General features: G+C 44.2%; 1 protein-coding gene across 1 annotated transcript in view; it reads right to left on the bottom strand.

The window, feature by feature from the left end:
* Positions 1–11,040, bottom strand: part of LOC119652394 (beta-mannosidase) — a 44,069-nt gene extending 33,029 nt beyond the window's left edge. Inside the window, exon 1 of the mRNA XM_038056501.1 lies at positions 10,602–11,040. Within this exon, the coding sequence (XP_037912429.1) occupies positions 10,602–10,731 (130 nt within the window). The 5' untranslated portion in view covers positions 10,732–11,040. The remainder of the gene's footprint in view (positions 1–10,601) is intronic.
* Positions 11,041–12,132: the final 1,092 nt, after the last annotated feature.

Genomic DNA, 12,132 nt, shown 5'->3' with positions numbered 1-12,132 from the left:
AGAACGTAGTGTTGATAGTCGTTTTCGGGTCCAGTTTAGCGAGGACTTCGCCACCCTTCCTTTTCCGTATGGAAGACACTTCTGTTCCGTTGTCTTTGGGTTTCGTCCTGTAACGGATTTCACTAAATACCTCCGCAAATGACTTAATGAGCCGACGGTATAGGTTGTTCTTGGTTTCCTCGTCTTTTCTCTTATTGGTTTTTGGTTTGTGGTCTCCTTGGCTTTGGACAAATGGATCTCTGGTAGCGTAGCCAGTTGTTATTTTTTGAATCTTCTTCGCCTTCTTTTTAAGGTTTTGTGTAAAACAAAACCTTATTAAAATCGATTCAATGTCTGTCTGTCTGTCTGCCACACGCACTTTTCTCCAAAACGGCTAAACCGATCCGAACGAAATTCGGTGGACAGATGGGAACTATGAAATCCCACGCATATAGCGAGTGGCATAAATTTAGATATAGTTTAAAGGGGGGCTCCCCATACATCCAAAGGGGGGATTCAAAAAATTTTTTCACCGGATATAGTCGTGTAGGGTATCAAATGAAAGCTCAAAGGATTTGTACTTTCCGAAACTGATATTAGTTTTGGCATTAATTGCAAAGTGCGTGAGTAAGGAGTCAAAATGTACGCCCTTAAAGTGAGTACATGAGTAAACGCTTTCTAGAAAATAGAGGGAAATGGAATTGTTAGCTATATTACGCGGAGCTGTCGTGCACTCGTCGCTCCTCACGTCTTTTTCTTTTTCTTCGGCCTTCAGTTCACAAGCGGGGTCGACTCGTGGTGATCGGTTTCATCATTTTAACACATCGTTCAATAAGTTCCGGGACTAGCGTAGAGATGGCCCTAATAATGCCATTTATATACCAAGGTTCAGAAGTACCAACCTTCAGATAAGATGTGTCAAAATTTGATGTAATTCGAAACATAACCAAGAAAGCTATAGTGGTTAAACTGACGCTACCTTTGCAATCGTGAAGAAATGGACCAAAACGAGTTTCGTGCGTTGATAAAACATTGTTGTCTAATGGGGAAAAAACACTGTTCAAGCTCAGCAACGGCTTGAAAAACGTTATCCGGACTCTACTCCGTCGAAAACAACCATTTGTCGGTGGTATGCTGACTTGAAACGCGGCCGTGCTGATACAAATGATGCGGAACGTTCGGGTCGGCCAAATGAGGGAGTAAATCCCGAAAACACCAAACAAGTATTGAAAATCGTGATGGGTGACCGCAAAATGAAAGTGCGCGAGATAGCTAAGATGGTGAACATATCAACTGGTAGTGCATTTACTACTTTGCACCAAAAATTGGCTATGAAAAAGGTTTTTTTTCCAAATGGCTGCCGCGTTTGCTCACAATAGAACAAAAGCAACAACGTATCAATGATTCGGAGAGCTGTTTGGCACTGTTTACTCGCAATAAACAGGATTTTTGGCGTCGATATGTGACAGTGGACGAAACATGGATTCACCATTTCACTCCGGAGTGAAGTCGACAGTCAGCTGAATGGCGTACGACCGGCGAAAGCCGCCCGAAGCGTCCAAAAACACAACAGTCGGCCACCAAAGTGGTGGCTTCCTTATTCTGGGATGCGAATGGTATAATTTTCATTGACTACCTCGAAGACGGAAAAACCATCAATAGCGACTACTACATTGTGTTATTGGATCGTTTGAAGGCCTAAATAGCGAAAAAACGCTCGCACATGAAGAAGAAGAAAGTCATCTTTCATTAAGACAACGCACCGTGCCACGAGTCAATCCAATTGCTTTCTCATCCTCCGTACTCGCCGGATCTGGCCCCCAGCGACTGCTGGCTCTTTGCGGATCTCAAAAAGATACTCCAGGGAAAAAGATTTAGCTCAAATGAGGAGGTGATCGCTGCTACTGAGGCTCATTTTGAGTCAAAAGACAAATCGTTCTACAAACATGGCATTGAAAAGTTAGAGAAGCGTTGGAATGATTGTATAACCCTTGAAGGAGATTATGTTGATGAATAATAAAGAATTTTGCCGATAAAATGTTGTTTTCATAGTTAGTCCCGGGACTTATTGAACGATGTATTATTTTATCAAATACCTGATCAGGATGTAATCTCGAGACCTTTAAATTCCCATCCAGCGTATCAAGTCACCATTTTTTTGGTTGCTTACTATTGCTTTCGATGTTCTGACCAATACTGGTTGTTGAATTCTCGTTAGCGTGAATTACGTGACCACACCATCGAAAACGCCTCTCTTGCAGTTTTTTGACGATCGATGGAAACCCATATCGATCGCGGATATTCTCATTTCAGACGTAATCAAAACATGTCACGCCACCAGTTCAATGCGACATCTTCATCCCCATTACCGCAAGACGCCGTTCATTGTCCTTTATAGTCGGTCAATACTCAGAACTATAGAGAGCGGCAGACGGACGACATTGCAGTAAATGTTAGATTTGGGACGTGCGCTGATACGTCGATTACAAAGAACACCAGTTGTGGAATGCCACTTCATCCAGGTTGCATTAATGCGTGAAACAATTTCAGTTCTCCATTGGCTGATAGCATTGACTCGAGATATTTAAATCGCTGAGTTCTGGCAATGGCAGCAACCTGCCCCTTCGAGATATTTAAATCGCTCAGTTCTGGCAATGGCGATTTCAATATCTCGGGTCAATGCTATAAGCCAATGGAGAACTACGTTATGCTCCTCACATAGAGAAACACAAAACCTTTTATACCTGAAGCGTCAAGCTTCCGGTTTCCCAGCTTGTTTTACTTTGATAAAGTCTCCTTCAGACACCTCGTCCTCTTTCCGTTTTTACCCCAGTTCGCTTTGCAGTGGGCTATCTGCGATCCGTTTGACGCTAGCATTTCTACTTTCCACGCGTTTTCCGCTGCTCTCCACGTTTGCCTCTAGAAGGAGATGCGGTCCAGTAGTTCCTCCAGTTCCTTCACCCGGTTTTTGACGCCTTTGTTGTCGTTCCTCTGGAGGAACGTTGTCGCCCGCATACGGTTCACCACTGCCGCGCATTTCCTGATAAGCCTTTCTTCTTCGATTCTAGTTAGGTCGGTCGACTGCATTTCTCTTCGGTTCGTGTCCGAATCTACCTGCTCAGGACTAGCAATTCTGACTGGGCTTTTTTCCGAAACAGGAACACTGCAGGGTACTGGAATTGCCGTCCCCGCACTGTCAGTGGCGCCCCTTGGTAAGGCTTCCTCCTTATTGGGCGTCCCGGTGTCACATAGGGTATTTCAGCCCTCCACCAAAGTCCTTCTGGTTTTTAGGCAGGTAGGAACACCCGAACCTGACTGCATGGGACTTGGCGCTAGAGGTACGTTAAATCCGGCATGAACAGAGATCTTTTTTTTTGTGGAAATATTTGCGTTTTCAATAAGTCAACTGATTAAAATTTGATTGATTACTCAATTAAGGGTAAAAAATCAGTTGCCAACAAGAATAGATGAAAGTAAATTGAAATATTCGGCACACGAATTAGAAATTTATCTTTTCAATCCATCGAAGCCGTAAATAATGCGAGCAAACTCTCTCTCTTTTATTATAAGCCACCATCGATCAAATATGACAGGGATCGAGAAAGATTGAATATGGTCTTTTTTTTGAGATCCCTATGCCAGTTTTTTTCCACCCAACCCCATTAAGAAGTTATGAAACTCCCCGAGCGCTTCTTTCTCAAACGCAACTTAAGCTCTATCATTAGCCTGGATCAATTCACGACCAATTAAACTGATCGAATATGTCATTCAGCCAACATTGGCACCCAATAATAGCTGATAACGACTGTATCCATTCTCGACCCATAATCGATATGCCCATTGCAACCACTTCCGGCTGATATCTTTCCCTCTTTCTATGCCTGAAGCAGAACCTTAACAGTGGGTTCTATGTTTTGGCTTTCATTTGAAAATTGTATCTGAATCAGTGACAAATTTAGTTCAATTTCACATAGATTATCTTTAATATGAAGTATCTCAACGAGCTTTCTATATTTGAATGTGAATTAGAGGACGATTTCGCATGTACTCAAATACAAATGAACTTGGCCTCTCCCTGCGTTAATAAGGAATTCCGCCCACTTTAATTGAAACTTATTTTCTATCATCGTCGAAGTATCCAAATAAATAGATATTTCGTATAACATCATATGAGTGTATTAAAATTCGGCCGATGTTATCGGAAATTGATAAGAGTAATAACAAGTAATATCTAAACGCTTTTTTTATTGACTCTTGCATTTTTGGTGAAATATGTATGTATTTCGAATGAAGTATCGCCAGAAAATAATGATCTAGATCGTGATTAGAGATGTGGAAAAATTAACTATTCAGGTTAACTATGACGTCGGGAAAAAGGGACGAATTTCTGCAGAGGACGGAGGACACATTGGGTGGAGTTTAGTTTAGTTTACTCGGGGAGCCGCAGCTCCATACACTCAGGCCATTGTTAGGCCCATTGTACTATCCCCGTAAATCGCCTATTCAATGTCCCGCCTACGGCATTCGCAGGCTTTAGCGAATCTGAGAACATTCTCCAGAGGCAGAGAGTGTGCAGATTCTTCTCCACGGTGCAAAACTGGATATGCAGTATCTATAAGGGAAAATTTCAAGATAACATTGAAAAAGTACTAGCTCAAAAACCCAGGATGTACCGGGGCAGTTTCGCGACCTGCCAGAACCTTAGGGCAAGAAGATTACATACAGGAGATTCATCTTCCGGCAAATTACTTGAATTTGTATGGTAAACGAAAAGCATCGCACATGTACGCCGTTCTTCTGTTTCATACACAAGAAAACCATCGAGGCTTCACCGACATACCAATATATCAAAATCATGCGCAGAATCCACTCATACCTAACCCATATATTCACAGTGCCGCCTTAAAACTTGATTTGCTCCTTCTGTATATAGTCCTTTTAGAAAATACTCATATCAAAGGGCTAGTCACGAACTGTAGGGTTTCGAAAGAATCCTCTATATCGGATCAAAAAAATAACAAGATTCGACGTTAAGAACAACTGTGAAATAAAGAGAATAATAAGGATTCGAAGTGTCCGGATAGCTGAGTGGTTAGAGGGCAAGGCTGTCGAACGGAAGGTAGCGGTCCAAATCTCGCTGATGGCAGTGAAATTTGTATCGTAATTTGACGTCGGATACCAGTCGACCCAGCTGCGAATGAGTGCCTGAGTCAAATCAGGACAATAATCTCGGGCAAGCGCAATGCTGACCACCACTCCACCATGCTATTAACATAGTATGCTAGTCCCAAGCCCAGGTAAAGGAGGAGGGTTTGAGGCAACGTACCCAGTACTATCCTCAGTAAAACAAAAATAAAATGCTGAGATCAGGGAAAGAGATAAATAGAGTATAGTTGGAGTTATTCTACTATGCTAAATTCTACCTGATCTCTCTTGGTGCAGACCCCGCGACAGGTCAACAAAGAAAATGCATAGAATGTCGTTACAAACATGATGATCGGATTGAGTCACAAGCCTCGGAGAAATGCTAGGGCGTCCACCTCAGTCGACGCGGCAGGACGGGCCCCGGTTCTGTCGAGAAATGGGCAAGGGTTCTTGACGCATGGACGGCGTCAGGACGTAAGCACGCTTGTCCGAACACAACGAACAAAACAAATACGTGTCTGCACGCTAAATCTTGGTATCCTAACTGGAAAGACGGAGGAACTCGCAAGAGCCCTTCGAAAAAGGCGCATTGATATCTGCGCTCTGCAAGAAATCCGATGGTCTGGTGCCAAAAGCTGCGACATTGAACGCGAACGCGGTAAAAATGGCTACAAACTTCTCTATTTTGGTAACCCACACACTCAATATGGTGTTGGCATTGCCATCTCAGAGGGTTTCCGTGATGCCATTAAAGAAGTCGAACGATTTGATGATCGGCTGATGAAGCTCACCATTATATCAGCTGATCGCACTATTCACTTTTTCACAACGTACGCACCACAAACAGGTCGAGCTGATGCCGAGAAAGATGCCTTCTGGCAACTTCTCGATGAAAAGACTTGTCACGTACCTGCTGACGACTATATTATTATTGCCGGCGACCTTAATGGTCATGTGGGTGAAAAGGCAGACGGTAACAGGTGCCATGAAGGAAAGGGGTTCGGAGCGCGCAATGAGGGTGGCGAGCGTATAATCGATTTTGCGGACACCCATGACATTGTACTTATGAATACATGGTTCACCAAACGGTTGTCTCATCTTCCTACATTTTATAGTGGGAACAGTAAAACGCAAATCGACTATATTCTCATAAGACGCCAACATTTTACCACTGTCCCTGATTGCAAAGTTGTTCCCTATGAGACCATCGCACCTCAACATCAGCCGTTGATTGCCGTTCTACGAATTAAGCCACCGATAAAACAGCGTGAGGAACGCACTGGCCCGCGACGCATTAAATCGTGGCGATTTGGTGAGAAGAAAGAAAAAACGATCTCAGTCATACGATTGCCGACCATTACCAATGTGGAAGAATCATAGGACCAAATGAAAGACACGATCCACAAAGCAGCCTCTGCACCCCTCGGGGTCAGCAAGCCGGGTAAGCGGTACATCAACCGAGATACTTGGCTTTGGAATGATGATGTTGAAATGAAGGTCCGTGAAAAGAAACGCCTCTACCACAAATTTCTCGACGATAAAACGCCTGTTAATTGGCAAATTTATAAGAATGCCAACCGTGAAGCAAAGAAAGCGGTCGCTGTCACCCGAGCGAAACATTTCAAAAATTTTACGATAAACTGGACACTCGGGATGGCGAGAGAGATCTGTATCGACTTGCTAAAAGCCATAGGATATCGAACACTTCTGTTGTGTTAATGACAAGAACGGTACTTTGCTAACCAACTGTTGAGCCGCAACGGATAGATGGCGAGAATACTTCGAGCAGATTTCAACTGAAAAATTTGCTCATCCTCCACTTCCACAATCATTACCGACATTTGGACCAGTTCCACCTGTCAGCGCAATACCGGTACTCAGAGTTGGCGTGAGGAAGACGGGGCGGCAACCCTATCGGCCAAACCAAAATCAAGTGGCCGAGGAGAACCTCCATAGTGGTGGCACCGGGAGACGCTGTACTCACTTTGGCTTGCCAGCCGTGATGAAGTAGACGAATGCTCCAAAGGCCTAATCAGGGCGATCAGACCCGAGTCTGCACGGGGACTCATCTGAAGTGGCAAATTTGGGTACGAAACCTTATCAGGGGTATACTGGTACCATGGGAACCGAGATAGCTCTTGGACTCTCATACTTCGGGTGAACTCCCGTTGTATGTGAGTACAGCTCGCTTGTTTGCGGTTGGCCCCCTAGTGGGAGTTTCATGGTTGTTGTGGTTATGCTCAAGCGAGAAGAGATCTTCGGGCCTCGGCGTGGTGTTGCGTTTCAACACGGGTGCCGTATTCCTTAGTTCGGTAGAGATTTAGGTAATTCTTGCATCCACCAGTATGAATGCTAAGCCATGCACTTGGTATAGACTGGTACCGTTGTTGCTTGTCTCAGCGGGGCTTTGATTGTGGTCACAAAATCGATCCGTGTCTGAAGAGAACCGTAGGATTAAGTCTCCACGACAGGTACCTACGTTAAACAACAAAGGGCTTAACTGGGAGCGCAACTGAATTCGAGGAGGCAATAAAACGAATGAAGTCGGGGAAAGCAACAGGACCTGACGACATCGCATCTGAGCTCTGGAAAGCGAAGAGCTGGGACCCAACACTAGGGCTCAGTGAATTCTTTAATCGGGTTATACAAGTACCACTGTTCCAATATGGAAAAAGAAAGGTAGTCCAGCAGAATGTTCAAATTACCGTCCGTCCCGGTTACTTTCCCAAACCATGAAGATTTTCCAACGCATTCTTGACAACCGTATTCGCAAAATCGTTGAAATAACCGTGAATCAAGCCGGATTTGTCAAGAACTGCGGAACTACTCACGCAATACACGCTGCGCGTTTACTCATGGAGAAACACCGTGAGAAACATCGCCCTCTTTACATTGCATTTCTGGATCTAGAGAAAGCGTTTCACCGTGTGCTTCACGAACTCATCTGGTATGCTCTACGACAACACTTAGTACCAGAAGAACTCGTGCGCTGGGTTCAATTGCTCTACCACGATCCGAAAAGTAAAGTTCGAAATATGGCGGGTGTTCAAAACCGATTCGTGCCTCTGTTGGTGTTCATCAAGGAAGCGCCCTCTCACCATTCCTCTTTGTTCTTGTTATAGACACCGTCACACGGGATATCCAACGTCCAGCGCCCTATATACTGCTTTATGCAGATGATGTTTACCTACCATCTAATAGCAAAAATGATCTCGAGCAACTTGTCCAAAAATGGAATGATCGCCTCATGCAACACGATCTCAGATTGAATCTAAACAAAACTGAATTTTTGACGACCGATCCCCATGAAACAGGCACAATCACTGTCAGCGGCAGTGATCTGCCCAGAACTGAGCGATTTAAATACCTCGGATCAATGCTATCAGCCAATGGAGAACTGCGTTATGAAATTGCTTCACGCATTAACGCAACCTGGATGAAGTGGCGTTCTACAACTGGTGTTCTTTGTGATCGACGCATCAACGAACGTCTCAAATCGAAAATTTATCGTAATGTCGTCGGTCCTGTTGCTTTCTATGGTCCTGAGTGTTGGCCAACTATAAAAGACAATGAACGGCGTCTTGCGGTAATGGAGACGAAGATGTTACGTTGGACTAGTAGCGTGACACGTTTAGATCACATCCGAAATGAGGATATCCGCGATCGTTATGGAGTTGCACCGATCGTGGAAAAGTTGCGAGAGAGGCGTCTTCGATGGTATGGTCACGCAATTCGGGCTAATGGGAATTCACTTGCCAAAATTGGTCTGAACATCGAAATCGATGGTAAACGACCAAAAGGCAGGCCTAAACAATGGTGGCTTGATACGCTGGATGGGGATTTAAGAGCCTCGAGATTGCACATAGATCAGGCATTCGATAGAGCCAAATGGCGAAACCGATCACGACGAGCCGACCCCGCTTGTGAACGGGACAAAGGCTGAAGAAAAAGAAGATAGACTTCCTTGGGATACTATGATTAATAGGTACACTATAATCAACAAAAGAGGCACAATGCTTCTTTAAGGACGTAATGCCACTTCCCCTTAACAGAATAATAATAATATGCCACTGGAGCAGAACAGATTAATGCAAACAAACTCTTACTATAGGAAAGTATCTTTTTGAGAGAGTAGTGTAAATTTTCTTATTTCTTCTACAGTTGAAATTTCATAATTTTGAAAACTGCCACTATCGGAATGGTTTGAATCCATAAAATTTTATAAAAGTCGCACTTTCAACATTTCAATCACACCAAACTTGGGTTTGGTTGCGGCGCTTTCTACTATCTTTTTCCATTTTGAGGCGATGTAAACAACCTCAAAAACCGCAGCGTGGGACAATCGATACTTTTGATTTATTTATAGATACTATATAAGTTATTTAATGTTATATCTAAGTATTTAGATCGTAGGGTGAAAATTATGAGGGCCTCACTTGAAATTACGCGATCACCTTAATTTTGTTAAAGTATCTATTATGAGATCTGGAAAAAACACTGTACCCAAGGGGAACGTTCCCCTTTTTATTACTTTAAAAGATGATTGTATTGTATGATGTATCTTCATCATCATCATCAACGGCGCAACAATCGGTATCCGGTCTAGGCCTGCCTTAATAAGGAACTCCAGGCTTCCGGTTTTGCGCCGAGGTCTACCAATTCGATATCCCTAAAAGCTTTCTGGCGTCCTGACCTACGCCATCGCTCCATCTTAAGCAGGGTCTGCCTCGTCTTCTTTTCCTACCATAGATATTGCCCTTATAGACTTTCCGGGCTGGATCATCCTCATCCATACGGATTAAGTGACCCGTCCACCGTAACCTATTGAGCAGGATTTGATCCATAACCTGACGGTCATGGTATCGCTCGTAAATTTTGTTGCTATGTAGGCTACGGAATCGTCAATGTATCTTAAATAAAAGTATTACTTCCTTAGAAGCTATGCGGATGCTTTAAGATAAACTGTAAAAATACTTAAACTGAGGAAATATTTACATGAAAAAAAAATCTAATCAAAGTCCACCCTTCTGAAGGATTGTCAGGAATATCTTCAAATTATTTGAATATCTTATACAGTGAGATCTACCTGCGAATTCACATTCTATACTACACACCAAGTGTTATGCCTGCAGGTAGAATGTTTACGGAGATGTCCTTCAGGGAGACAGGTAGGAGCATACAAAAAAAATAATTAGAGAAGGGTCGACCTCCAGGGTCAATGTCATTATACTGATCTAATGAAATTATAAATAAATTTCATCACAAAAGCCCTAGGGAGAAATCCGAGCAGATAAATCTTTCTCCAGACAACCAGTCACTTTCTTTATTCAAGAAGACAATGCCCATACATCAGCGTTCCCATTCATTTTATGGTGTCTCTAGCACAATCCAAGGTTCATCTAATTCAATGGCACGACTCACAGATCATTGACTCAGATGGTTCATCTATTCTTCCTCCAAGAAGTGACTCTACTTACATCCACTTTCACTTTGTACAGTCCATCCCTTAGCCAAGGAAAAAGTACGCATCATCTCGCAATTGCCGGGAGGGAACTGGAGCACTGTCAGCACCGACACCGTTAATAAAAGAACCTCCACCGAACCCATCGTGAAACCAGCTCGGTAACCACCCGCACTTGAAACAACCACTCAATTGCTTATTATTCCATTGATCAACAAGTTTTCAAAACATCGGAACTTGGGAAAACTCAACTGGAAACAATGCACCTCCGGCAGTGTGGGAATCGCATTCGCAACGCGTCCGATATTGAATCAACCTTTCGAACACCCACTTGTATCGTTACAACAAAACTAAGTTCCTCCAGTATCTATTTGGCGTGCTGTTATCGCAGATAACGGCGGTAGACTACTGAAAACCTCGGATATATGGCGTTCCCGTTTTGTGCGTCCACGATACATGGGCTTATGTGAATTAAGCTTAGCGCTAAGCTGGAACAACAACAAAAGTATCTGTGAAAGAAGATACATCCACATTTGTGTGCAATGCAGACACAAAACCTTATCGCAAATCCATCCGCGATAAGCTCTCGTTTATATGAGAACGTCTCAAGTGGGCTGAGACCACAGTTAGATATCTAACTAAGTGGCTATCTTCTCTCCTAGCTGGGTTACCGTTCAAGATAGATACAATTTGACCGTTCCGTTTGTGGGTGAGAAAAAGTTTACCATAATTAATCTAGAATGTGACGTTAGGTAGGTAGGTAGGTATCAGTGGCCACTCCAAGGAGCCCTGTGGTGCGCCGTTTTGATGCCACAAACCCCTAAGGCTGTGACTGCTGCTATGAGAGCAGGGAGGCAGAGTTTAGTCGGCTCGGGTTTTCAGAGCCAGCCCGTAGTATTCACGAAAGAAGGCAGCTCTCCCCCCCCCCTGCAGTTAGGAACCTCACTGAGGTCCCCAAAGAAGGGTTTACCCAGTGTCCGTATCCTGACTCTAGCTAGAGCTGGGCAATCGCAGAGAAAGTGCATGAGGGTTTCCCTTCCTTCTTCGCAGCTTCAGCAATGCGAATTGTAGGGTATGCGGAGCCTATGGCATGGTCCCTTATGGGCCGCCGTAATCTTGAATGCATTTGCAGGCTGCTAGGTAGTGCAAGTAGATTCGGCCCCTGACAGCCACCAGCGAAACACCGACTGTATTCACCGCATGGCTTCCAAGAGCAGAGCCTCGCCTGGCCAATCCGTCAGCCCAATCATTCTCCTCTATGTTCCTATGCCCGGAAACCCAGAGGAGGATGACCTTGAACGTGCCGCCCAGACGGTTGAGCGCGTCTCTGCACTACCCCACAAGCCCGGAAGATGTCGTCGCTGAGTACAAGGCCTTGATGGCCTTGTGGCTCGCATGTGACGTTACTGGAGAAGAAAAAATTCGGAACAATCCTCGATTCCTGCCGTAGTTCCTCTGTCTGTACTGTACTGTGCTGTGGTCTAAGTACTCAGGCCATAGCGGTGCACTGTACTCGACATCCTACCAAGTCTGATAACTATCGTTTT

Source organism: Hermetia illucens, chromosome 3, assembly GCF_905115235.1.
Source record: "Hermetia illucens chromosome 3, iHerIll2.2.curated.20191125, whole genome shotgun sequence".
In the NCBI taxonomy this organism is placed as follows: Eukaryota; Metazoa; Arthropoda; class Insecta; order Diptera; family Stratiomyidae; genus Hermetia; species Hermetia illucens.
Note: the sequence above shows the minus strand (reverse complement) of the source record. Positions and strands in the feature narration are given on the sequence as shown.